The 27013-nt window shown below is 52.1% G+C and overlaps 2 protein-coding genes across 2 annotated transcripts; both read left to right on the forward strand.

Annotated features, from left to right (window-relative positions):
- The first annotated feature begins 195 nt into the window (after window positions 1-195).
- KLHL28 (kelch like family member 28) lies at window positions 196-14222 on the forward strand. Its single transcript, XM_015276787.4, has 5 exons — window positions 196-285; window positions 3178-4076; window positions 6819-7262; window positions 9536-9744; window positions 10324-14222. The coding sequence occupies exons 2-5, from the start codon at window positions 3178-3180 to the stop codon at window positions 10485-10487; spliced, it is 1716 nt and encodes a 571-aa protein (XP_015132273.1). The 5' UTR covers window positions 196-285; the 3' UTR covers window positions 10488-14222.
- Window positions 14223-15090: 868 nt separating this feature from the next.
- On the forward strand, window positions 15091-24001 carry LOC112532565 (myosin heavy chain IB-like). Its single transcript, XM_040701179.1, has 4 exons — window positions 15091-15138; window positions 18127-18751; window positions 19645-19750; window positions 23689-24001. The coding sequence occupies exons 1-4, from the start codon at window positions 15091-15093 to the stop codon at window positions 23732-23734; spliced, it is 825 nt and encodes a 274-aa protein (XP_040557113.1). The 3' UTR covers window positions 23735-24001.
- The last annotated feature ends 3012 nt before the right edge of the window (window positions 24002-27013 follow it).

The raw sequence follows: 27013 nt of genomic DNA on the forward strand, positions 1-27013 counted from the left end.
GCGCGAGGCCCCGCCCGAGAGCCTTCGTCCGCACACAGGCGGTGCCGCGTAGGCCGCGTCGCGGGGTGCGGGCGCACGGCGCTGCCACGGCGCCCTGCCGCAGAGCCCTGCCGCAGCCCGGTCCCCGCACGCCCCCCGGTCCCCGCACGGTGGTACGACCCGGCCGGCTGCACTGCGCGCGCGCGGCGCTATGTGGGGCGGCGGCGCCCGGAAGTGACGCGTGCGGCCGCCGGGCACTGCTGTGCCAGAGGGAGCGAGGCCGCGGCCCGCGCAGCGCGCCCGCAGGTGGGTGCCGGGATGGCCGGGGCCGGGCTGGGGGCGGGCTCGGGGCTCTCCGGGCGCTCAGGGGCGCCGTGGTGGGGGTGGCTGCCGGTGTCGGGCCCGGCTGGGGCCTCCCGCAGTTCGGCCTGAGCGCTGGGGGCCGCCTGTCGCGCGGGCCTTCGTTTGCGCCTTCGTGTCAGCCGGCGCCGTTGGTACTGCTCTGCGCGCTGCGGGACGGCCCGGTGTTCCAGTGCGGCTGTGCGGTGCGGGCGGGCGCCGCGGCGTGGTTGGGCAGGGCGGGCTGCGGCGGGCAGCGAGCGTCGGTCCGGCCGAACGGTGTACGTGGCTGTAAGTAACGCTCTGACGGCTCCGCTGCTGGGCTGTAACGCTCCGTCCTCTTTCCATGTGCTGTCACCGTGCCTGGCAGCGTCTCCGTGTTCCTGTAAAAGTAAGACACGAGCTGAACACGGACACAAAGGGGCATCTGCTGCCACTGGGCAGCTTTCCATTAAAGTTGTGCTGCAGAAACGTTGCTACTTAGAGAATACTGCCATAAGGAACATCACCTTTTTCAGGTATCCCCCAATGACTTTGCTTTAGATGTGTGCTTGAGGGGTGGACAGATGACCACACAGCTCTTTTCCAACCTTACTGATGACTCTGTGTTTATTCTGTCCAGCACAAATTCATAATAAGAGAGGGCTGAGCACTCTCACATCCCTGAGCGGGACACAGCCCTCCTGTCTGTGCCTTGCAGCCTTCGCTTTGTCAGCGCTGCTGTTACGTTCTGTACTTAAATGCTGGCAGCTAATTTTATTCTTTCACATGAGGCAGTTCATAAGTGGGCTCGTTGCAAATCAAGTGCCAGTTAAGGAGCTATGGAAATGATGGACTTCTTAATAATGAGGTGAAGGAAGCACACTTTGGAAGCTTGTGTAGTCATCTAGTGAATAAAAAAATTAAATCAACTTTTCAGTTCAGAAACCGGATGGCAGTGATGTTCCCTGCAGAACAATGGTGATGTTCCCTGGCTGTCCTGGATCTTGATGTATTGACACCCTCCGCCCTCTCACTGTTGTAACAATTCAGTGAATAAGAACTGAAGAGCTCCTGTAGCTCTCAGTGGTGGGCAGCACCACTCGAATGTTAATGAAGCTGAAATTAGAGCAGGTATCGTGGTGCTGTCAGGTGTCACAATGGAAAGGAAAACTTCAAGGAATAAGTGCTTGGGGGCTGTGTGAGCTGTGGGTGGCAGCTTCCTTCTCTCTGCCCTCCCTGTGCCATAGTGAGAGCAGCTGCCTAAGGCCTGGGGAGAGGTGGAGGCAGTGGCGGAGCCCAGGGTGCTCTGTGCTCCCCCAGAAGCTGTGTGGGCTGGGCTGCAGAGCGTGTCTCCTTATTCCACTTCTTAGAATCATAGAATCATTGAGCTTGGAAAAGACCACCAAGATCCAAGTCCAGCCCCACCCCACCACACCCACTGACCGTGTCCCTCAGTGCCACATCTCCGTGGTTCTTGGATACCTTTGGGAGCAAGTATCCCCACCGCTCCCTGCACAGCCTGTGCCAGTGCATCACCGCTCTTTCAGAGAAGAAATGTTTCCAACATTTCTGTACCAACTTTCCTGGTACAACATGAAGCCGTCACCTCTTGTCCTTTTACTTTTACCTGGGAGCAGAGGCCAACCCCCACCTCGCCACCACCTCCCTTCAGAGAGTTGTAGAGAGTAATGAGGTCTCCCCTGAGCCTCTTCTTCACAGCTACTCCTCACAAGACCTTTGCTAAAGACCCTTCAAGCTTTGTTTCCCTTCTTTGGACACACTTCTGCTGATGCTGGGCACCCTGACCCAATCTCAGCAGGGCAGCAGTATGCTTGCTGGGGAGCTCTTGTTGCAGCAAAGACCCCCATGGGGTGAGATGAGGGTCTCCTTTCTGCTGTGCTCCCCTGCCCATTCAGAGTGTAGCAGCCTCTGCTCCTGCACACCCTTTCCTGCAGTCCAGTGTCCCACAACCTGTGTGGGTCTTTTTCTCTGCTTTGTGCCAAGGGAGGGACTGTTATGATCTGTGGAGGTTGTGGGGCTGCGTGCCTCCTGAGCACTGGGGCGTTATGCAGCACTGCTTGGAGTGAGATGCAGCAGAGAAGGCATGAGGCAAGGAGTACAAGCTAGCTTAGGAAGTTTTAACTTTGTCTCGAATAAGCCAGTTTCTTAGTTCACAGAACCGTAGGGGCTGGAAGTGACCTCTGCAGCTCCGTCAGTCCAATCCCCCTACAGCAGTTGCACACAAATTGTGCAAGTGGGTTTGGATACCTCCAGACAGGGAAACTCCCCCCCTACTCAGGGTAGCTGTGCCAAGGCTCTGCCACCCTCACAGCACAGGATTTCTTCCTCATGTGCATATGGAACTCCCTGGGCTCCAGTCTGTGCCCAGTACCCCTTGTTTTGGTGCTGAGCACCTCAAAACAGAGCCCAGCCCCATCCCCCAACTCCACGCTGCAGATATGGATCAGCACTGCTTAGATCCCCTCAGCCTTCTCTTTTCCAGGTGCACAGCCCCAGGGCTCTCTATTTTTATTCTGATCTCTGTGCAGTTCTCTGGAATATGTGATGTCGAAATCTTTCATGCATTTTGAAGTTTGCATTTTATTCCAGAAGTAAAACATGTTTGTGTATTTTTCAATAAACGGTTAATATGGCATACATTGTTAATAAATACTTGTCCTGAGTTTAATGTGTATCTAAAGGCATAGAGCACGAGGGCTTGAGAGGTAAATTGCAAGGTAATACACTAATTTAGATAAAAACATAAATGGAAAAGTAATTTTTAAATGTTACATGTGGCATGTCTATGTAATGTGAGTAATAAAAGAGCTGAAAATGAAACCCTGAGTAATGCCTCAAAAATTCTGTTTGTCACAGATGGACCAGTCGTCTCCAACCTACATGCTTGCCAACCTAACCCACTTGCATTCTGAGCAGCTTCTGCAAGGCTTGAACCTCCTTCGCCAGCATCACGAGCTGTGTGACATTATCCTTAGAGTTGGCGATGTCAAGATCCATGCCCACAAAGTGGTGCTCGCCAGCATCAGTCCGTACTTCAAAGCCATGTTCACCGGGAACCTTTCTGAGAAGGAAAATTCAGAGGTAGAGTTTCAGTGTGTTGACGAAGCAGCCCTGCAGGCCATCGTGGAGTATGCCTACACAGGGACTGTGTTCATCTCACAGGACACCGTGGAGTCACTTCTTCCAGCTGCAAACCTTCTCCAAATCAAGCTGGTGGTGAAGGAGTGCTGCGCCTTCCTGGAGAGCCAGCTTGATCCTGGCAACTGCATTGGGATTTCTCGTTTTGCAGAGACCTATGGCTGCCACGACCTCTACTTGGCTGCTAACAAGTACATCTGTCAGAACTTTGAAGATGTTTGTCAGACTGAAGAATTCTTTGAGCTTACGCATTCTGAATTGGATGAAATTGTTTCCAATGACTGCTTGAATGTCGTGACAGAAGAAACGGTTTTTTATGCACTGGAGTCCTGGATCAAATATGATGTTCAGGAGCGACAAAAGTATTTAGCACAGCTGCTGCACTGCGTCCGACTGCCGCTGCTGAGTGTGAAGTTCCTTACGAGGCTGTACGAAGCAAACCATCTCATTCGTGATGACCATACCTGTAAACATCTCCTAAACGAGGCTCTGAAATATCACTTTATGCCTGAACACAGACTTTCCCACCAGACCATGCTGATGACACGACCTCGCTGTGCTCCTAAAGTTCTGTGTGCTGTGGGAGGAAAAGCTGGGCTGTTTGCGTGTTTAGAAAGGTAATAGCAGAGCTGCTGCAGCAGTTGAGGGGCGTAATGCTCATGCGTGTTTTTTGTCACCCTGGGTCAACACGAGCACTGAGGAGCTGTGGTTTGCAGAGATGTGGTTACTGCTTTCTTTGTAAGTGAGATTTCTTGCAGCGAGGACGAGCAGTGAGTTCAACGTGCTGCTTGGTTTTTATGCATAGTCCTCACAGTTCTGAGGCTTTGTTTGTACCAGTACAAATAGCTATAAAATCTCTTTCACACTGCATTTGGTTAATAAGGTAGCTATTTTCAGTTTGTATGCTACTTTTAACTCAGGAGCCCTTGGAATTAAGACTAACTTAATCAGAGGAAAAGCTGAGGTTCCTAGCAGTGTTAAGTTCTTGATCACAGTGCAGTCATGCCTTTGGTCTGCTTCTGAGCTGGTCTTTTTTTACCCAGTTCTCAAATTAAGCATCCTCTTCAGATTAGTGGTTTGTTGCCTCACTGAAGCTGGTCACACCCCCAGGAGGAACGTAACAGAAACAGCTTTTTTGCCCATAGTGGTGTGCCTGGGCTTTCTTTCAGCATTGTATTAACGTTTCCAGAAGGGGCAACTCAACTGTGAGTGTTCCTGTGTGTATGTGTACTTGTGCATACGCTGCTGTGATGCTGAATTTACCTTTATCAGTGCAGTAAGTGTTCCCTGTGTTAAGGCAGTCTACCTTGGGTGGCCCTAGAGCTGGGTGCTGGGATATTTTACTGAGATACTCTTTTTCTGCAACAGTTAAATGCTTGTATATATGAGTGCACACTTAAGAGCAGTTAGGGATGTTGTCAAAGATACTTACAGTTTGCTTTCCTGATCAGTGGGTGTCAACAATGAACTGGGAATTGGAGTGTTGGGACTGGGGATCGTTAGGGTTGTGTTTTTAGAGAATAAAGTGTGGAAGGAGTGTTGAATGCCAAATCTGTTTGGTTAAGGGATTAAGAGTCCTCTGATACACCTCAGCTCTGTTTCTTCCACAGGTTCTTAAATAATTTTAACGGTGTCACATACTTGTGTGGTTCACAATGCTTTGCTGTTGTTGGTAAACAAAAATACTGTTTGAACTGTGTGTTCCTGCATACCAAAACTCCTTTAACTTGTTAATTTATTATTCATATTAGTCTCTCATAAACTGATACTTCCATTGGGTTTTTTTGCTCCTAGTTAGCTCCTGCTTCATAATAACAGAACTTCTTGGAATCCATTTAGTGCTGCTCTTTCCTAACTGGGCCACTGCAGTGAAGCGCTGGTGTGCTGTCAGTCATAGAATCACAGAATGGCCCGGGTTGAAAAGGACCACAATGCTCATTGAGTTCCAACCCCCTGCTATGTGCAGGGTCGCCAACCAGCAGCCCAGGCTGCCCAGAGCCACATCCAGCCTGGCCTTGAATGCCTGCAGGGATGGGGCATCCACAGCCTCCTTGGGCAACCTGTTCAGTGCGTCACCACCCTCTGGGGGAAAAACTTCCTCCTCATCTCCAACCTAAACCTCCCCTGTCTCAGTTTAAAACCATTCCCCCTTGTCCTATCACTGTCCACCCTCATAAACAGCTGTTCCCCTCCTGTTTATACACTCCCTTCAAGTACTGGAAGGCCACAATGAGGTCTCTCTGCAGCCTTCTCTTCTCCGAGCTAAACAAGCCCAGTTCCCTCAACCTTTCCTCATAGGAGAGGTGCTCCAGCCCTCTGACCATCTTAGTGGCCCTCCTCTGGACCCACTCGAAGAGCTCCACATCCTTCCTGTACTGGGGGCCCCAGGCCTGGACGCAGTACTGCAGATGGGGCCTCACAAGAGCTGAGTAGAGGGGCACAATCCCCTCCCTCTCCCTGCTGGCCACCTCTTCTTTAATGCAGTCCAGAACACAGTTGGCCTTCCAGGCTGCAGGCGCACACTGCTGGCTCATGTGCAGCTTCTCATCCATCAGGGCCCCCGAGTCCTTCTCTGCAGGGCCCTTCTCCACACTCACTCTTTTGCTTCTGCATTCTTAGTGGTTTTCACCTCTCCAGTGGCTTTATTTTCTCATGTTTTGTTGTTTTTTTTGTAACTTTTTATGTAGATAAATATATGTGATAACCTAGAGTTGCCATGTGTTAAAACAGCATAAGTAAAAGAAAATGCAAATATACAATATTTTGAGAATATATTTTAAGTCAGTTTGTTCTACTTTAACATTTTGTTTAAATTACACCCTTTACACGTGATGTATGTTTACAAGTCTACAAACTCTGCTTTCTAAATGTGTGTATATATCCATGTGTGTACCTCTTACCTTTTTTGTCTCTCCTATCTCTGTGGCCCTTCTGAGTGGCTGAGTGTTTGGTTTCTGGTTGGTTAGTTGTTTTCAGTTTACCCTCCTAACCCTTCAGTTTGTGTTTTGCAGCTCACCCTATTGCAGCCTGCCTCCCAGAGCTGCACCGCCACCCTGCTCTCTGCCCTCACACTGCCCACGATGCTTTGTGCCTTCTCAGTCTGTTTTGTACTTTCAAAATCCATTCTTCAGGTATCAGATTTGGTGCTCTGATTTCCCACCTTGTCACTGCATAGCTGTGTGCTTTTGCTCTTTGATTTAGCTTCTATCCAGGCCCTTGGATAGATTCCTTGGAAGGAATAGCTGACGTGGGTTGAGAACTAAGATGAACTTAAGACTGCGTTCCTTGTTGCTCATTTACATACAACAGAGCTTCATTAGGTTAGGTTTGCTCACATAATCTTTCTTTTTCTGTTTCAGTGTTGAAATGTATTTTCCCCAGAACGATTCCTGGATAGGCCTGGCACCTCTTAGCATTCCCCGCTATGAATTTGGAATATGTGTCCTAGACCAGAAAATCTACGTTGTAGGAGGGATTGCAACCCACGTGTGTCAAGGCATCAGCTACAGGAAGCACGAGAACTCAGTGGAGTGCTGGGACCCCGACACGAACACCTGGACATCTCTGGAGAGGATGTTTGAGAGCCGCAGCACGCTGGGAGTGGTGGTTCTGGCAGGAGAGCTCTATGCCCTCGGGGGCTATGATGGGCAGTCATATTTACGGACTGTAGAGAAATACATTCCTAAAGTTAAGGAGTGGCAGCTAGTGGCCCCTATGAACAAAACGAGAAGTTGTTTTGCTGCAGCTGTCTTAGATGGAATGATATATGCCATTGGTGGTTATGGTCCTGCCCATATGAACAGGTATGTGTTTCTCATGTCCATAGTTTGATGCCATAAGCTGGAAATCAGCAAAATGCACTTCTAAGCTTGTATTCGGCAGCCAGTTAAAATATTCTGAGATAAATCGGTGTTAATCCACAGTGGGCCTCATTAATCCTGCTGTAGCATCCGTCTAGCAATTCAGCTGGGAAATCTGTATTTGAACTTCTCTGAGCTGGAACACAAAGATGTGTGCGTTCTTAAAAATCCCTGAGAAGGGAAGGCAATAAAGCCAAATGCATACATGCGTTCTGCTGAGCCAGGGAGTGCAGGGTGCCTGACCCTGAGGATCTCCAGCCTGCATGTCCCAGAGGAGAAGTGCTGTGGGCTTGTTTGTGGGCTTGTTTGCTTGGCCCCATGGCAGCTCCCTTGTCAGTGGGGCCCTGCAGCAGGTACAGCCCCTGGGGGAGCCCTGCTGAGCCACAGCGCTGCACCAGTGCCAGGTAACCCTCTGCACCTCAGGGTTGCACGGTGCCAGGATGTGAGGTTAGCTCTAACATTTAAAGTACCCCTTAGAAATGAATGGGATTTTTCTCATGCTCAATATACCTTATGTTCACAGACTTTTTTTTTTTTTGTACCAGCATGTTCTTTAATTGTTCTGTTCCACGTTGTTTCGTGTGGGTAGTCTGGGGTATTTAGTTATGCAAAGTGGTAACTTGTACTCTTCATTAAAAGTGGGAACAAATCAGCCATATGTTCCTCCGGGAAGCAAATTAATAAACAAGAAGCCTTAGGATCTGAGTGGAGAGTGAAAATGAAATCTTGCTTATAAGAGGGGATGCACTGATTATTTAACAGAATGATGTAACGACGTTGCACTAGTCATTGATTGGATTCCTCACACTTTGTTTGCTTTGATGTAGAATGGTTTGGGAAGCAGAAGATTGGTTCCTAAACAGGGAAGTGTGACTAAATAGTTTTCACTTGGAAAAGGCAAACGGTACTCTAAGTTGCAGAAATATGTAACATCAGTAGGTTACACTACTTAGCATGGTTCTAACCTTGTTGCACAGAGAACTTAAAAAGGAGGGTAACCAAGACCTTGCTGAGGACGATTGGTTCATGACAGATGAGTGCTCGGGGTGAATGCCTGCCTTTGAAAGGGAAACTCAGCTTTGCATTTCAGAAAATGCAGAACGTAGCACTGGAGTAGCAGGAAACATCTTCATCGTGTTGGTGCCTTTGAAGGAGAAAGCTCTAACGTCAGTTCTATGGTGGCCCCACTATTTGTACGGCATCTGCTCTGCTCCTCAGTCAGAAAGGAATTGCCAGCACTTCCTGGGGAGTTATCAAATGGATGGATATTTCATTAGTTGCCTTTTAAAATTTTACTTAGTCTTTATTGAATAGCTTTGTCTGTATTGATTATTCAGGGATGCAGCTGATACGCCGTGCCATGCAGTCACTAGGCTCATACAAGCTCTAGCGTTAAAAGCAAACTGACTGCTGTATAATTAATCCCCTTTTCTCATACTCTTCAGTGTTTCTGATTTTCTCTCCTCTTTTCTGCCTCCCCTGTGCTCCTGAAGGTGCACTGTGGACAGGGCTGGCCACATACGAGGAGTGTTTGGGTGACTGTCTGTACAGATCCAGTGGTTAATAAAATGATGCTGATAATTTTTATTTTAACCCAAAGGTCTCTTCTATCCTCTGTGCTCTGATCAGCGGCCTCTTTACTGCGTTTCCTGAGGAATATGCTCTCCATGCGGTTGGGTTTTTTTGCCTCTGTTATTTTCAGGGATGCCTGAAGGAATTTCTGATTTGATGCACTGCCCAAATCGATGCACTTCATATCTACGTTTGGTTCAGTTTTTCATGCGTTTCATTTTCTTATAAAAAGCAGCAGTCAACTTTGAAGGAGCTTTCTGTTCTGAACTCAGCTTTCAAAGATCATACTTTGTTTCAAGATGTAACCCGAAGACACGTGGTAGGGGAATGAGAGCATCAGAGAGATGGCTGGGCTGCAGTTGCTGTCTCAGAGTCTCGGAAGTGCTTTCTGGCAATGGTTTCTGGAGGAGCTCCAGCTGCATGAGCTGTGTGTTGTGGAAGGACCCTGGAGGTGATAGCTCTGCTTTCAGCTTTGCGCGCTGCCCTTGGGTAGTAGAAAGCAACCGTGCTACAGAATTTTCCACCAGCTCGAGTGCTTTTTCATTGTGTTACGGTGTTCCTGACGGACACAACTAGATGAGTGTCTCATGGATGTGCATGTCACTAAAATCCAAGCCTCACAAATTGTTTGTTTGTATTTGCAGCATGGAACGCTACGATCCAAGTAAAAACTCTTGGGAGACGGTAGCTTCAATGGCTGATAAACGAATAAACTTTGGTGTTGGTGTCATGCTGGGCTTCATTTTCGTGGTAGGTGGGCACAACGGTGTGTCTCACTTATCGAGCATTGAGAGGTACGATCCCCACCAAAATCAGTGGACTGTGTGCCGACCCATGAAGGAGCCCAGAACAGGTAGGGACATCCGGAACTCTCAGCACTTCAGTGGGCTGTTCTTTCAGCAGTAAGCTGCCGGTTGACCTGGTAGAAGCTGCAGTAAGTTAGGCTTACAGGGACTTGTGTGCAGGGCATCGATCTTCATCTCTGAATTGGGTCACAGATTGCTTAATCAATTCTGTAAAAGAATAAGTATCTGAAGTCCAATTTATTTTTGTTAATACTGAGCTGTACCAGATAGAACGTGAAATAGTATTTCTGTTTTTCCATTAATTTTGAATTAATTTCAGCAATTCTCTGGTCACTCTTCTGTTTTATGTTAAGGCTCCATAGTGCATCTTCTGTGCTGCCTGCCTGTGGAGTGTTGCTTTACTTTAGGAAGGAGTGTGAGTGGAGTTGAAAAGGAGAGTTAGCATCTGTAGAGAGAATGACTCTTCATTTACACCCATTTTCCTTAAAGCTGGGCCGAAGAGGGAGAGGCTGGGGGGGCTTCTCTGCTCTGCCTTAAGAGAAGATGCCAGTGGGGTCTCAAGTGGGAGCAAAAATACTCCTTAGTTCTGTGCTCAGTGATCAGCTAACTTTTTTTCTTTTCAACAGGAGTGGGTGCAGCTGTGATTGATAACTACCTTTACGTAGTTGGAGGTCATTCAGGGTCATCCTACCTGAACACTGTACAGAAGTATGACCCCATCTCAGATACCTGGCTGGACTCTGCTGGTATGATGTACTGCCGCTGCAATTTTGGTTTGACTGCACTTTGATGACAAGCAGGACTTCATGGACCTGTTACAAGGATGGAACTTGATCTGGTTGAAGATAAACCCTGCCACTGGAGACCATATGCTGCGTTTTCTGGAGCTGGAAAGTTGCAGGGATGTGGTGGAGTTGTGGTTGAAGTGAGGAAGGAATCATTTCCTCTTGGTTGCTGGCCTTGTTACTTCGGTTCCATGGGCAGCAGGAGTGGGAAGTTCACCAGCAGCTGGGCTTGGGCAGCATCTGTTACAGGCAGGGCACTTTAATGAGTACTGTACATGCCTAGGACGTGGTTAGGACACTCAATGTCTGTCTGACCCTTTCACTTTCTAGAGCTTTTCTCTCTTCCTCCTGCCTACTAAGAAACATGAAGTTTACTGTGCTTGGGGTGAGAGACGTATGGGTGTGCTGTGTGACTGGGCTCTGCTGATGACTGCCTGGTTGTGTCTTCATATTAAGAAAATGCCAGTGCTTCATCATTTTTTTATGAACAGTAACTAAAGGGCTGCCTTGTTTCTGTATCTCAAGGTCTGTAAATAATAAATGCCATAGTCCATTGCCTGTACGCTCTCCTTTGTGACCTGCTTGCTGGTAGGAGGGCTGGGACGAATGGGAACTGCTTAAAGAAATTTGCAAGGCACATTTATTGCCTCTTAACAAAATGTTGCAATCTGATGAAGAAAAGTCACATTTTTAAACTTTCCCAGGTATTTCTCTCTGTGGTGGATGGATGACTACCAGAGGTGGTGACTCAGTCTTGCTGGTCTGCTGTGTGGTTTCAGTTGTGGTGCAAAGACAAATGACAGCAGTAATGCATCAGAAAATGTCACAGCAGCATTTGTAGCATGACATAAAATACATACTCAGAATACAATCAGTCCCATCCTTCCCCAAAGCACACTTGTGTCTGTATTCCCTACAAATCCCCTTTCTAAGAGAATGTATGATCCCTTTCTCAGAGTGCTGGGGTGTGAGAACGGTGCTAGCTGTGTGCCTGGTGCTGTGGCTGTCCCTGCTGTCAGTGCAGTATGCAGGGAGCACGGTGCCTGTGCTTGTGCTGCTGGCTTTCCTTCTGACTCTCTTGAGACATTTGTGCCTATGGAAACTGTCAAGAATAACACAATGTAGTGAGTGAGCTCTATGTGTGGTACCTTTTCTTTTTTTTCAGCAGATCTATGTTTCTTGTTCTCACAAATACATAATACATGCGTATGGAGCTGTAAGATCCCAGCCCGGGTTCTTGCCCTGAGCACCCCCGGGGTGCAGTGCTGGTGAGTGCAGTGCTGGGCTCAGTGCTGCTGTGGCACCAGGTGATAACTGCGTGAGGGCCCCCAGCCTGGTGACAAAGCAGGCAGGTAAATGGAAGCTGATGCTGTGGGCTGCAACGGTTATTTCAAAACAGATGAGTGAGCACATAGCATTTCTGGCTAATTCAGCACGTTTGGGTTTGTCTCCTGCTTTGAACTGGGAATTGTGGTTATCCTGAATTTCTGTTTAGGTTGTGTTGCCAGACCTGGTACTTAGGGATTGCTCTGTCTCGAGTTACTTCTGTTCTAACATGTTAAGTTAATGTTTGTCTCCCCTCGTTTTCCAAGCCCATGTAGTATTGTTTTTGAAGGTGCAATAATATTTAAAACAGTTGCTTTAAAAGCCGTTTCTTTGTAGATATGCATAGCAGACGTTCTCCGAGTACACTTAATTTATTGTTTGTTTTTTCCCTGCGGAGCTAATTGCAGCTGGGCAAGCAGTGCTGGTCTTTGTTCTTCCATAAGCTCAGATGTAAGCAGCCAAGGGAGCAGAGGAGCTGTCACCATACAGCACAACTCACCCATCACAGGTGCGTGCACAAATCACAGAATCCTGCACGTGCTCTTCAGGATTGGCAGGACTTCAAAAGCAAATAATTTGCAGTGTAAAAGCTTTCAGTGCAGTTTGTGTGACCCGCTGAGCATTTCTGGTTACATGGCAGTAATAGTGTAGCTGGACACAAGTAGTTGCACTGTGTGGGAGCGCAGAGGAGGGGCAGCTGGGGCACTGGTGAGAAGTAATGGCGCTTCAGTCTGCAGAGATCACCTTCACATTCCTGTCCTGGTGAATGCACAAGGGGAGTGCTTCCGTGTTCTCTGCTCATTTACAGCATCACAGATAGGCCATCGGTTATGATATTTTCCGATATCTATCAGGAGATAAAGTTGCTGAACCATCTAATACTAAGGAAGAAAATGTTCCTACTTAAAGCCAGGTGTGTGCCTCTAAGCACAGGAGGCGTTCCATGCAGGTCAGTGAGTGCTGTACCGCAGTACGATTCCATGAATGAAGATGCCAGTGCATCTCTGCTTGACATACTCCCATGGCAACTATCAGGAAATTCTGTTTCTGGGCAGTAGAAGGTGGTGTGAGGGGCAGAAATCATTTTGATGTCATCAGAACAAAAAGAAATCCATATTTTTCAGCGTGATATTATTGGTTATATTATTGGTTATTCCATGCAGACATCTTTCATTTATGGAAGGCAGAACACTTAAAGTCTCAAGGTGTTTTGTTATGTTTATCTGACTGCAGCAATACTAAGTTATGTGATAGAGATTGACCCTGAACTGTGTCATGTAGTATTGCTAAACCTGAAGGTAGCAGCATAAACAATTCTCTTTGTACGCAGCCTCAGGAATGGGAAGAACACATGATGGAATGTGCTGCTGTTGTTGGCTGAACTGTTGGGCTGGTTGGATAGAGGTGGGCAGGGCAATGCCTCAGCTTTAGGCATCAGTTCGTGTCACACTGCCCTCAGTGTGTTCAGGCACTTGCTGTCCTGCACCTCAGAGTTTTTGGTTATGGGACAGTCAGGCACAACAGCTTGTTTACACCTGCATCTCAAGTACAGTGCTCCCATTGTGATGTCTGTCTTGCAGCTGAAAATCTAAGGATCTTCAACCAAGATGTCATACAACTATAAATTATCATCCAGTTCTATTTTTTAATCACTCAGAATGATCTGTAAAGCACTTTAAAATGGGCACAAGTTTGTATGTGTAGGCGTAGTTCCCAAATTTCTGCTTTTTTAACTCAGATATTCATCTGTAAGCTTCGTGGCTGCCTCTCCTGCCAGGAATGCTCTTCTTTCAGGAGGCCTCCTTGGGTCTGCAGGGGCCATGTGTGTCCCACGAGCATCACTCCGTTCCCCCTTGCTGGCAGACACCACGTTACCATAGTGAAGCTGCCATCAGGAAGTCCCCATCCATCATCTAAAACAATGCAAAATGTCCCAGCTTGCCTTAAATTCTTCATATTTAACTGAAACACAAAGAACTGGATGATAATTCCTATTTTTTTTTTTTTTTTTGCCTTATGCGCCGTGCTGTATTTTAAGCCCAAGGAGAGCTATAATTGTTAGCAGGATTTAATACCTGTACAGAGAACACCAAAATGTCCTGGGCTGTGCCGGAGTGCTTTGGTCAGCAGTGAGCAGTGCTGTGTAGCTCTGTGTCCGGAGGGCGTCCTCACCTGCACACCTTTGTTAGCAGCAGTGTTCTGGCTCTGTCCTTGTTTACAATGTGCTGTTTGAGTTCAGCAGGAAGTGACCTGTAACTCGCATCCTCGTTCCTTGCCTGTGTTCTCAACATGTTGGCTCTTGTGATAATGCTCTGTAATGATTGTTGTGACTATTTCATTGAGTGTGAAGCGATTTAGTAAATAAACCTGGAGAAAAGCTTGCTTTCACACTTCTATCGGGTGCTGAACGTAAACACGTGGTTGCCTTTCTTTCCTCATTTGCTAATGGTGTCTTTGAGATGTTACCCAAATGCAACGGCAGAGTAACCTTCATGTGTCCCTCCCCATTTTCCATCCTTCCACACCACCACCTGCTGAATCTGCTGAGCGCAGACCTGCTGGTTCTGCTTGCAGTGTGCTCTGGGCAGCTCCCTGCCAGCTTCCCCTGCTGATGGAGGCTCAGCATCACAGCGCCTGTGCAGAAACATCAGTTGGAGCCAAAGGGTTTTGCAGCCAAATAATGTCAGTTGGCAGTTGGGCAGCTCTTGGTCTGCTCTGGTGGTAACCTGCCCTTGTGTGGTGGTCTGCATGAGGTGTCAGCAGGTACTGCTCTCCATCTGAGAAAGGGAAATAAGACTTGGCATGTGAGGTCAAGTTATATTTTTGCTGGCTTCATCTCAATGCTGACACACATGGTTTTACCTAATGGAGACTGTTTATGAGGGTGGACTGTGATAGGATGGGGGAATGGCTTTAAACTGAGACAGGGGAGGTTTAGGTTGGAGATGAGGAGGAAGTTTTTCCCCCAGAGGGTGGTGACGCACTGAACAGGTTGCCCAAGGAGGCTGTGGGTGCCCCATCCCTGCAGGCATTCAAGGCCAGGCTGGATGTGGCTCTGGGCAGCCTGGGCTGCTGGTTGGCGACCCTGCACATAGCAGGGGGTTGGAATGGGATGGGCATTGTGGTTCTTTGCAACCCAGGCCATTCTGTGATTCTGTGAATTAGTGGCCGATGGGGACGCTGAGGCCCAGCAAGATCTCCCTGTCCACCACTCTCTCACACCCAGAGCAGCTTTTACCATGTTGCTCCCCCAGCTGCTCGGTGCTTCACTGCAGCACAAGCATGAGGACAGTGTCCTGTTTTGAGCAAGAAGTCTCAGATGTGAGCTCGGTATTGTGATTGCTGTCCCCTGGGCATCTCTCCTTCCTTTGGAGCTCTAGCATTCAGTCAAAGACTTATTTTTTAAGGCTAAATTATTGACTGGAACTTCTTGTTGCTGATGGATATCTACTGTCACAGAATCCTAGAATGGCCTGGGTTGCAAAGGACCGCAATGCTCATCCAGTTCCAACCCCCTGCTGTGTGCAGGGTCACCAACCAGCAGACCAGGCTGCCCAGAGCCACATCCAGCCTGGCCTTGAAATTTTCCATCTACTGAGGCAGCAGTGGTTCTGTCCCTTTACTTAAGTGATGAAAGAACAAACTGGACATGAAGTGGATGGTTGGGCATCCAGCCCTGAGCCTGGGCTTGAAGCTGCTGCCCCGGGTGTTGATGAGAGCTGCCCCTTCCTGTGGCACACCGAGCTGTGCTGCTGCTGCCTTCTGCCTGCTGTGCTCCTGAGAGCTGTGCCCTGCGTGGCGGTGAGTTCATGTCACCAGGCACACAGCTGTCCGTTCTGAGGCCATGCTGTTGGAAATTCAGGTCCTGTGCATTTAAAAGCAGAGAAATGATATTGCTTTGCTGAAGGACGGCGGTGTTACTCAAGAGCTAGAGGTAAGGGCACGCCTGAGTGCTTTGCTTAATTGGAGATGAAACTCAAATGCTAACAGCTTCGGGCTGCAAATTTGGATCCGTATTTCAGTCCCCAGACCTCTGGGCTCCGGAGATTTGCTGAGCCCGCTATAAATGCTGGGATGCAGCGGGTATTTAATTGTGCTGTGGACATGGATTTCCATTGCCCAGTCCCTTAATGCTCAGAGAACAATGCAGGATGAGGAGCTCCCCATCTGAACGTGTATCTCCTGCTGTGCTTGCAGGCCCCAAATGTGCACTGAGCCCAGCAATGCACTGCAGGAGGTGAAGGCTCTGGGGAGGGCAGGAGCTCTCCCACCCCCAGAGGGCTGCACTGCCCTGCAGGGCTGTGGGGCTGCAGGGAGAGGCAGGGACAGCCCATTCTATCCCCTGGTGCAGGATGGCTGCCCCGTGCAGCAGTCACCTCCGCTGCCTTCAGCTTACCATTTCCGTGGGATGACGCTGATTTTTGCCTTATTTTTCCATCTCAGGCCCTTGGCAAAGCACATGGGGTGAATGCCCTGGCAGCTGCCGCACAGCGTGCAAGGCAGACAAGTTGCAGGAGATCACGGGGTCACAGTGTGGTTGGGTTGGAAGGGACCCCGAAGCTCAAACCCAAGAGCAGCACGTTGCACTTGGCCTCATTGGACCTCATTTGGTGCACACAGGCACACCCTCCTAAGCCTGTCCATACCCCAGACACGGGGTCTCTCTCTCAGAAGGCTGCAGCTGCTGCCCTGACCAAAGCCAGGATGTTTGCAGCCCTGCTGCCGTGTCCCCCCTCTGCTGCTCCCATTGCAGGGCTGCACAGCAGCATCCCAACCCCAGCACTGCGGCTCTCAGTGCATCCCCACGGGGTCCTGTGAGCCCAATTCTGGACCCAGGGACACACAGGTGCTTACAGAACCTACTGTCAAGTTCTCTCTGCCACGCTATTTATTTTAAACCTTGAGTTGTCCTAAATGAAAAAGCACTTTACTCACTTGTGCAGATGAATTTAGAGAGCTGGAGATAATACTGTTTTATAAATTTAGCACAAATTTCCCAAAGGGTTTGCAGATATTCAGATTAAGCTCATTCCATTCAGGCTGATACCCAGCTAGGAAACAAAGCCGAGGTTCTCTCCTTGCTGTCTCCAGAGCCTTCAGTCCTGCTTTTGTTGCTGCAGTCCCTCCAACCCAAGCACTCTGGGACATGCCCACAGCTAGCACAGAAGCAGCCCCAAGCTGGGACACAGCACATCCCAGAATCACAGAGTATCCCACCTTGGATGGGACCCATAAGGATTACTGAGTCCAATTCCTGGCTCCACGCAGAACCACCCAAGGATTAGGCTGCAGGTCTGAGGGAAGCACACTCAGTGCTGTGCCAATAGACCCGTGGGGATGCTGTGGAGATACCACGCATATCAGTGCCTGGTTCCTGGTCCTTCCTTCCTGCCAGTGGCTCCTCTTCTCCCAGGAACATCCCCTGCCATCTGCATTAGGATTACTGTGGGATGAACAAGATCCAGTTGGCTTAACACAAAGTGACAGACCTTATCACAGAGTGTCATCCTGCATTTCCGAGAGGAAAAAGAGAAAGAGAGTGAGAAAGTGTGAGAAAAAAAATGTTGATGCTCCCCGTGGTCACAGCAGCAGAAACGGGGATGTGGGAGATGGGAGAGCTGAGAGCCGGGCTCTGCTGCTGCCCCAGGAGCTCAGGAGTGCCCGCTGTGCCGTGCCCAGGGCTGCCGGCTGGGGGTGGGCAGAGGAGGGCTCTGCGTGTGTGGCCGTGTGGAATCATACGATGCTTTGGGTTGGAAGGGAGCCTTAAGACCATCCCGTTCCAACCCCCTGCTACAGGCAGCGACACCTCCCTCCAGACCAGGCTGCTCACAGCGCCATCCAGCCTGGCCTGGAGTGCTTCCAGGGAGGGGCACCCACAGCGTCGCTGTGTGCCCGCGTGGCTACGATTCCGTGTATGTGTGCCTACACATCCGTCTGCCCACGCGTTTGTGCACTCCTGTGCCCCTCACTGAGATGCTCCCGTGCCCTTTTGTCACGAATCTGATGATAGAAACCTTATTTTCTTCTGCAGAATGAAAAAATAAAAGGAAAATTAACCTAATTTGTGGAATTCACCCCCCAGTTGCTCAAGAAGCGGGGCTGGCTCGGAGGCGCAGTGCCGGCCGTGGAGAGAAGGGGACTCCGAGCGCACCGCAGCCGCTGCCGCTGCTTAATCCGGTGCGGAGGAAAGGATGTTAAGCTCTGCAGGGATCTTACACGCATCCCCGTGGCATTTGACGCGCTAATCTTACGGAAATAGATTAATTACAAATGCTGTTTCTGTCGGCTTAACTGACTATCAAAAGGTCATCGCTAAAGGATGAAGCTGCCGAGGTTGCGCTGAACGGCGGCGCCGCGCGGCACGGGCGGCCCCGGGGGGCACCGCGGGGGGGGGGGGGGAGGGCACGGGGTGCGGGGCGGCGCCGGGAGGGAGGGCTCGCGGTGCGGGGCGGCCGCGGGGCACAATTGCGGGCTGCTCACACGGGCTCCGCACCGCCGGCTTCGCTTGCAGTCGTTCCCACGCGGGCGGCGGCGCGTCGCCACGGGAATGGGCGCCCGCGGGGATCCGCTGGGGGCGGCGTGACGCCGTGCGGTGCCCGGGATGGAGCTGCGCCCGGGGCGGGGATCGCCTCGCGGGTGCGGCCTCGGCCCGTGCGCGGGGACGGCTGGAGCCGCGCGGCAGCCCCTGCGCCGCGATCCGGCCGTGGGTCCCTCTGCTGCACGGGGCCGAAGCGCCGCGGGCGGCACGCGGAGCTCTGCGACACCGCCGCGCGGGGCGGGGAACGCCGGGGGTCGGAGCGCGTGGTGGAGCCGAGGGCGGCCCGAGAGCCGCGGGCAGAGGGAAAGATGGCCTTTAAGGGTCCCCCGTCCGACTCCGGCCGTTCCGTCGTTCTGTGTCTGTCTCTGGGGAGATCCCACCGCGCGGCATCTCGGTTCCCCCGTGGTTCGTCGCGCTGAAGGAGCGGGGAGGGAAGGAGGCGCGGAGCCGTACGGCTGCGGCAGCTGCGGCCCCGAGCGGCCCCGGGGGAGGGGGAGGAGGAACGGGGGCCGCGGGGACGGGCGGGGGCCGCGGGGAGAGCCGCGTCGGAGAGCGGAGGTTCCGCCGGGCGCTGCGGGTAGAGTCCCTCCGCCCCGCCCGCGGCTCCGAGCGCTTCGGGGCGCTGAGAACGAGCCCGGGCGCCCGGCAGGTGGTAGCAAAGCTCTGCCGCTCCGCGTCACCGCCGAACGGAGCTCCGGGGGGTGAAATTCGGGCGCTCAGCGGTGCTCGCGCTGCGGCCGGGAGCCGGGATGGGCCGTCCGAGCGGAGCGGGCGGAGGGCTGCGGGGCGCCGGGAGGGGCACTCCGGGCAGAGAGCGGCAGTGCGGTTCGGGGTGCGGGCGGCGGAGCGCGGCTCCTTCCGAGGGCGTTGGGGAGAGGATTCTCCGTCGCTCGGGGCGGCTGTACTCGCGGGAAGATGCGAAGCGCGCGGTCGGCTGCGGCGTCGCGAGGATTCGCAACGATCCCTACGCGCAGACGGGAGCGCTTAATGAGCCGTGCCTTAATTGGTGACGCGGAGACCCGCAGCAGCGGCAGCCCGGGGGGCCCCGCCGTCCCACCGCTCACACGCCGGGCCCGGGCTCGGCCTGCATTGCCGTCGGGTGGCGGTTCTGACTGCAAAACGCCGAGGGGGCGGCCGGGGGTCTCATGTGGAGGGAGGGGGCGATGGGTTCCAAAGAAGGTTGGGACAAAAGTAGGGAAAACAGCCGCTCCTGGCAGGACTCATTGCAGATATTGGGCTTTTCTTCTCCTGAAGTTTTGAATGACTTCTAAAGAACAACTGATTCTTTACTCCTCCAGAAAATCTGCTGCCTGCACGGATCCTCTCCCTGGCCTTCAGTTCCCTTAGGAGGAGCATGGAGCGTACCGGGTGGGGTCACACCGTGCCTGGGGGCCATCGCCCAGGGTGAGCAGCTCAGGGAAATGTGTGCCCCTGTCTGAGGGACAGTCACCCACTGGGGCATGGGATGTGTCCCCACGGCTGTGCTGGGTGCACGTCACACTGGTGGGTTATGCTGTGTTGGGGGGGTTTGTGACATTTGCAAAAGTCCAGAGAAATGAAGCCGTGTGTCCTCCCAGGAGTGCTGGAAGTGCTGGAAGGCTCAGTATCCTCCCCAGCATCCAGCTGCGAGCGTATTTTAGCGGCAGGTTGGGATTCATAGGAGCATAGAAGCATTCCAGTTGGAAATGACCTCTAATATCCCCAACCCCAGCCCACCCCACCGTGCCCACTGCCCACATCCCTCAGTGCCACATCTCCACATTCTGGAACACCTCCAGGTGACCCCACCACTCCTGGGCAGCTGTGCCACTGCAGCACTGCTCATCTGGTGAAGAAATGTTTTCTCATATCCAACCTGACCCTCCCCTGGCACTACTTGAGGCCATCACCTCTCATGCTATTGCTGTTACTCAGGAGCAGAGGCTGACCCACACCTCACCACCACCTCCTGCCAGGGAGCTGGAGAGAGCAATGAGGTCCCCCTGAGCCTCCTCTTCTCCAGACTGACTCATCCCACTCCCTCAGCTGCTCCCCACAGTACTGTGCTCCAGAGCCCTCCCAGCTCCATTCACAGCTCACATCCAGCAGCTGTTGCCCACCACCCCCAGGGCCTTTTCCTCAGCACGGCTCCCAGCCCCTCTGCCCCACGCCTGCAGCACTGAGTGGGGTTGGTGTGACCAAAGTGCAGGACCCGGCACTCGGTGTGTTGAGCCTCATCCCATTGGCCTCAGCACATCGGTCAGCCTGTCCTTGTCCCTCTGTAGGGCCCACCTACCCTCAGGCTGTGATGACCCTGTGTTCCTCTGGATGTGATCAGAAACACTTCGGTCCCTTCCCCCTTTCCGTGGCAGCCAGGTTTACAGGATCATGTATATTAATAAACTCCCATCTCTCCAAAATGTAATTACAAACGCTGCGCTCGCAATTCATTTTGTGCAGTGTAACCTGACATTCCCAGAGCAGAAACGTGGTTAAGAACTGTGTATATTGGGAACAGGGGTGGAACAGCTCCAGCATCCTCTGGCAGCCGGGGCTGCCCGCCCAGCACACAGGGATCCCATGGGGGGTTGGGAACCACAGCTCTGTGGCGCTTTGATTTCAGGGCATCTGGGGCCTTTCCTCTGCCCCCTCAGCTCAGCCAAACCGCTCAGAGAGGAGCCTGGAGACTGGCAGAAAATGGGCACTTTCACCTCCAAATGGGCACGTTCACCCAGCAAATGGGCATTTTCACCCAACAAATGGGCACTTTCACTCCCCAAAATGGGCATTTTCACCCAACAAACAGGCACTTTCACCCAACAAATGGGCACTTTCACCCCAAAATGGGCACTTTCACCCCCCAAAGGGGCATTTTCACCCCAAAATGGGCACTTTTACCCAACAAATGGGCACTTTTACCCCCAAAATGGGCGCTTTCACCCCAGAAGCCTCCGCCCAGCCCCAGGCTTTGCAGTGTTGGTGCACAGAGCAGGGATCCCCACCCGAAGGCCATCAGACGCGTCTGTTCTGTCTGTTCCCTGAGCCCAGAAGCAAACAGCCCACCAGGAGCACGCAGAGCAGGGGGTTTTCCTGACGCTCTGCACACTCCCTGCAGGAAGGACAGAAGTGGTGACGCTGACTGCGCGGTGCGTCATTAATATTGAACAGTTTGCCATCATAAAAGATTCAAACTCAAAGATATTGATTTCCACACTGCCATACGGTGCGGCGCCAACAGGATTAGCGAGGCCTCCTCCGCTGCGCTTTAATTAAATCCATAAAGCACACTTCTTAATAAACTTGCACGCGTGGCTTCGTCTCAGACAAAGGGCTGCAGGCAGGCGGGGCCCGGCGGGTGGGAGCGGTGTGCCCCACGGAGGGGATCTGCCCTGTGTGATGGGCCCAGGGTGAGCCATGCGCTGAGGGTGGGTGGGTCTGTGCCCGTGGGTGATGCGCTGTGCCCCACCTGCATGGACGGGGGCTCAGGGGGCAGCCCAGGGCAGGGCAGCACTGCGTGGTCAGTGCAGAGCAGAGCTGTTGGTCAGGGCCATTGCAGCAGGAGCTGCATCCCATTTGAGCCAGCCGCCTGCATTTAGGTTAACGTGCAAACGGTTTAATTTGGGAATATAAAAAGAAATGCCCATTTACCACCAAAATCCACACCCAGCCGTGCAGAATCCCATTGTCAGACCTGCTCTGGCTGGGAGCATCGTCTGGCTTAATGCAGTCGATAATCTGGACGCAGAGGTCTGCTATGAAACTCCTGTGTTTCACTCCATGAAACAAGTCAGAAATAAACGTCATGGAGCTGAAGAGCTGTGAGATGAACAGCTGAGCTGAAGGTGATCCGGGCCCCGTGAGCTGCGCCTGCTCATCCCCACTCTGATCCCAGTGGCTGCCCAGGGCTGAGGCAGTGCATGGGGCTGGGCCCTGCAGGTGTCTGTGTTTAACACGTACTGCTCCCATCTGCTAAACCCAGATGAGTGCAACCGAGCTCCACCAGCCAGGAGGCACCTTCACATCTGCTGTCTGTGGGATTAGGCTGTGATAAGCCCATGTTCCACCTGGAGTGCAGCTTCTGAGGTACGCACTGCCCCATGCAATTGGGAGAAGCGAGCTGCCACCCATTTACCCCACGCCAGCCCTACACTGAGTGCAGGGAGCAGCGCCAGAAGGGCTGGGTGTGCTCCGGGCTTTGGGTTCTGTGGGTCCTTTCAGCATCCGGCACTGATGAAACTGTGAACCGTCCTCTGTGTGTGTCCTCAGCCCTGCACAGGGACAAGGAAACATGCCAAATAAATGCTAGGAGAGGAACGTGATTGCATTGTCTGACAGTGGCTGCCGTGACGTTCAGAAATGCACGAGATGAATGAGAGCTGCTCGTTGTTTTTTATCCATGCCGAGTTGCCAGGGAGGAAAAAAATCCCGAAAATTAGAATAGTTTTTAAATCTGTTAGATAAATATCAGCACTGCTGATGAGGTGTTGGAGCAGCCAGGAGAAATGTGTCAGTGGTGGAAGCAGGAAGAGTGGCTGAGCTCTGTGCGTGGGGACACACTGCTTGCTGGAGAGTGGGGCTACTGTGCCAGCAGTGGGCTGCGGGGTGATATGGGTGACATGGGGTGACATGGGGTGCCAGAGAGTGACATTGGGTGATGTGGGGTGACATGGGGTGACATCAGGAGGAAGTTTTTCACCCAGGACGTGATAATGCACTGGAACAGGTTGCCCAAGGAGGCTGTGGATGCCCCATCCCTGCAGGCATTCAAGGCCAGGCTGGATGTGGCTCTGGGCAGCCTGGGCTGCTGGTTGGCGACCCTGCACATAGCAGGGGGTTGGAACTGGATGAGCACTGTGGGCCTTTGCAACCCAGGCCATTCTAGGATTCTGTGACTCTCCCTTTATTCTGGGTGATGGGTGACAGATCAGCCCTGTGCCTGCAGTGCTGCCCTACGGGCTCCCAGATGTTGGGTGGCCGCTGTGTGGGCACAAAGCCGTCGCTGCACCTCTGGCTCGGGGCTGCAGCAGCTCAGGGTTCTGGACATGGGGGAGACCCCCGGCTCCCCCCAGGCAGACAGCTGCACGTGTGCTCTGCAGGGCAGGCTGTGGGAAGAGCCCCGCTGTTACCGGGAGCAGATCTGCTCTGTGTCGGAGTGCTGATAGATCTCTGCTATTTCCTGCTGTGCTTCAGGCGGCCCTTAACGGGCCTAAGTTTGTTTGTTAGGACTGTGAGAGCACTCAACGCTTTCTAATGACTCCCATAACAGATTTAAAGAAAATTGAGAGAGAGGGAAGTAGATTGGGCTCGGAAAGAATATTGGATCTCACATTTGCAGATTTCCAATCTTGTTTTCCTTTCCGAAGGGAAATGATGACTGAGTGTCCTCCGTCGCTAAATGGTTTGCGGTGAGTCTGATCCCAGCAGCCTGCAGGCTGTGTGCTGATGGGGTGTGTGGGTGTGGGAAGCCCTGCAGCCCCGGGGTGTCTCTGCACGTGCCCTGCTCAGCTCACACCTGCCCTGCCCTGTGCTGCCCGCATCCACGGAACGAGCTATAGAAGCCTGAGCTGTCCCCTGTCTTCTGGCATGATCCTGGAGCGCTGAAGAGAAGAGCTTAACTTGCAAAGTTACACTGACATTGTGAGCCTTGCATACCTAATAAACCATGGCTTCTTTAACTGAAAAGTGGAGGTTTTCATGGAATGCTGCCCTTTTCATTACTGCATACATCTTAGGTTTAATTTGGCATGGGACGCATCAACCTTGGCTTCTGGAGACAAGGTGAGAGCCTGCAGAGCATCACAATGAGTCCTTCCGACCCCTCCTTTTTGTCATTTCCTACTCCAGCAGGCACAGGCTCTGGGAGAACGCAGGCACGGGAGTTCCATTCCACGTGGTGTGGCATGACATTACCACAGGAGGTGTATTTCCTCCTCTCCATCACACACCATCCCGCTGTTTTCCAAGCAGACGGAGCGCTGTGGGCCGCAGAGGGGAGCTGTAGGCAATGAGCATGCATTTGCTGAGCACATTCTGAGATACCCTCTTGTTCTGGAGGGCCTACAACGACCTTCTGCTCCTCTCTGGAAAGCACAGTTCCCTTTACTGCAGCCAGATTGCTGCTCCAAAGAGGCATTATGAAAATCACAAGGCTTTTGGGTCGAACCACCTCCTTGTTAGGGACCGCTGTGGGCATTTTGCTGCTTTCTGTCCCGTTGGAGCCAGGAGAGCCCTCCAGCAGCCCCTCACCCTGCAGCGGGTGGGCAGAGATGGCAAAAGAAGGGTAAACAAACAAAGATGGTTACGAAACACGAACCTTTGGTCTGTGGAAAGAAAACAAAGCAGCGGAGTTGGCACACGTTGCCCCATCCAACACCGGGAGCTGCAGAGCGGGGCGGTGGGATGGGATGTGCTGATGCTGCTGCGGTCCAATGGAGCCAAACCTCTGCCCACTGCAGCACTGAGCCCACAGCAGAGCACTGCAGCACTGAGCCCACGGCAGAGCACTGCGGCTGTCACCGCCGGGTCCTGCAGTGACACCACTGACCCTCACAGCTGTGCTCCAAGCAGCCAGGACCTTGCAACAGTGCAGGCGGAGGGGGCTGGAAGGAATACCTTCTGGAAGGGGGGGAAGGTCAGACAGCTGTGGTAAATCAGTTGCTTTGTTGCACGGTGATTTTGCTCCATTAGCTTTTAATGGAGTGAGACTCTTTTGTGCCCGTTTCGTCATTAAATTCGACTTTCACTGAAATTTGCATCATCTCCTTCTTGCAGAGGGGGACCAGGCTGCTTCTCCAGCACATGGGTGAGCAGGGCAGGAGCTGCTGTGTGCCCACTGCAGTCCTCCTGCTCTGGGTGTGCCAGCACTCCCCCTGCTCACCCATGTGCTGGAGAAGTGCCCGTCCCACGAGGTCACCATCACCAGGGCTCATGGCTGGCTGCACTCGCACCCGAGGCTCCATTCCCAGACCCCAGGAGCTCAGGGCAGAGGATCTCATAACCACTGTACAGCCAATTCTCCTGAAAATCAGTAGGCTTTGTGGCTGCCCTTTCTTCCCAGGGCTCCTGGGGCAGCTGAGCCTGCTGTGGTGCCACTGGAAGCCTTCGTGTTGGCTCTAATGGCCCTTTGGATCAGACTCTGTCAAGATGGTGATACCTCCATGTTCCAAATGGCAACCCTGAAAACAGAGAGAGATTCTCTCTGGTCACGGAGAAAGCTCAAAGAGGGCAGATTTAGATGTGATATAAGGAAAAAGTCTTTTGCAGTGAGGGTGGTGAGGCACTGGCACAGGTTGCCCAGCAATGCTCCATCCCTGCAGACTTCCAAGGCCAGGCTGGCCCAGGCCATGGGCAACCTGATGCAGCTGTGGTGTCTCTGTGCATTGCAGGGGGGTTGGACTGGAATCAATCACAGAATCCTCAGAGCTGGAAGGGAGCTCTGCAGGCCATGCACCCCAACTGCCCCGACTCGTGCAGAGGCCTCTGTGTTTGATGGCTGAGTCCCTGGGCTGCTCCGTGCTTTGGTGACACACAGTGCACAGGTTGGGCACGGATCACCAGTGATTGCTCACACCGCACTGCCTTACAGGGGCTAATGAACTAAAGTGTTTATTTCATGCTCCATTTCCACAACTAAATGGCTGTAACGTATAATGTGATTATTCCAGTCTTTCTTCAGCTGCACTTATGACCGTAAGGGACATGGAAAGTATCATTACTGGGAGAAAAGCACCGTTCATGTATTTCTGTATGCAGATCACTGTGTGTTAAATCAGAGCACTGACATGCTATGGAAACAAGTAAACTGAGTTAAAAAATATCTAAAATTCCCAACACGTTATACTGACATCTTATTAATTTGCAGCCACCTTCAGGGCCTGTGATTAATGGGCGTTCTGTCCACTCTCGAACATCTTAATTCACTTCAGTCCCAATTTTGTCGTGTCACACTCTTCAAAATCTGATATTTTCTCTTTTGATCTCTGGTCAGAAGGCCCACATTGCAAACCCTGCCTACTGATGCTCTGGAGGTGTACCTGCAGGATACAGGAAAGTGTCCAGGGGGGTCTGCATCTCTCCAGAGAAGGGGACTCCCCCTCTTCTCAGGGCAGCTGTGCCATGCAGATAAATCTGAAGTCAGCAGAAGGAGTTCTACAGATTGTTTGCTTGGCTGTGAAGTATTTAAACTGTGTTATAGATCATAACTGAAAATATGAGCTGTGTGTGTGTGCCGGAGCATTGGCACAGGGAGCAGAGGGGTGCCCCGGGCTCAGCTCTGGGTGCTCCTGCTGGGGCAGAGTGGGCCAGAGGGACCCAGAGGTGCGCTCCGTCCTCTGCCATGCTGTGGTTCTGCGGTCCTGTTTTGAGGTTTTGAATCAATCTTCTCCTCAGCTCCACGTGTAACTGCCTGGAGAAGCAGCCAGCACTGCTTTCTGCTCGGCAGCCTCCTGCTTTCTCCTCAGCTGTGACCCTGAGGTGGGGAAGCCCAAGTATGCCCCAGAGCCAGGAGCGGCCCTTGGCTGACCCCAGTGAGGTGGGTGCAGGTGGGGCAGGAGGGGATTGCTGCTTTGTGCAGATACTGATCTCATCTTGATGTTCTCTCTTCTGTTGTCTGCTTCAGAGCAGCCAGCTAAGGGTGAGACAGGAAAATGCGTGTGTCGGTCTGAGAAATTCCCTCTGTGGGCACCGAAT

Source organism: Gallus gallus, chromosome 5 (assembly GCF_016699485.2).
Source record: "Gallus gallus isolate bGalGal1 chromosome 5, bGalGal1.mat.broiler.GRCg7b, whole genome shotgun sequence".
Classification (NCBI taxonomy): Eukaryota; Metazoa; Chordata; class Aves; order Galliformes; family Phasianidae; genus Gallus; species Gallus gallus.

Coding starts and splice junctions, on each gene's coding strand:
- LOC112532565 (XM_040701179.1), top strand. CDS start 15,091: ATGAGGACAGTGTCCTGTTTTGAGCAAGAAGTCTCAGATGTGAGCTCG. Junction 15,139..18,126: donor AAGTCTCAGATGTGAGCTCG/GTATTGTGATTG, acceptor TCATCGCTAAAG/GATGAAGCTGCCGAGGTTGC. Junction 18,752..19,644: donor GGCATCTCGGTTCCCCCGTG/GTTCGTCGCGCT, acceptor TTACTCCTCCAG/AAAATCTGCTGCCTGCACGG.
- KLHL28 (XM_015276787.4), top strand. CDS start 3,178: ATGGACCAGTCGTCTCCAACCTACATGCTTGCCAACCTAACCCACTTG. Junction 4,077..6,818: donor CTGTTTGCGTGTTTAGAAAG/GTAATAGCAGAG, acceptor TTTCTGTTTCAG/TGTTGAAATGTATTTTCCCC. Junction 9,745..10,323: donor CATGAAGGAGCCCAGAACAG/GTAGGGACATCC, acceptor TCTTTTCAACAG/GAGTGGGTGCAGCTGTGATT.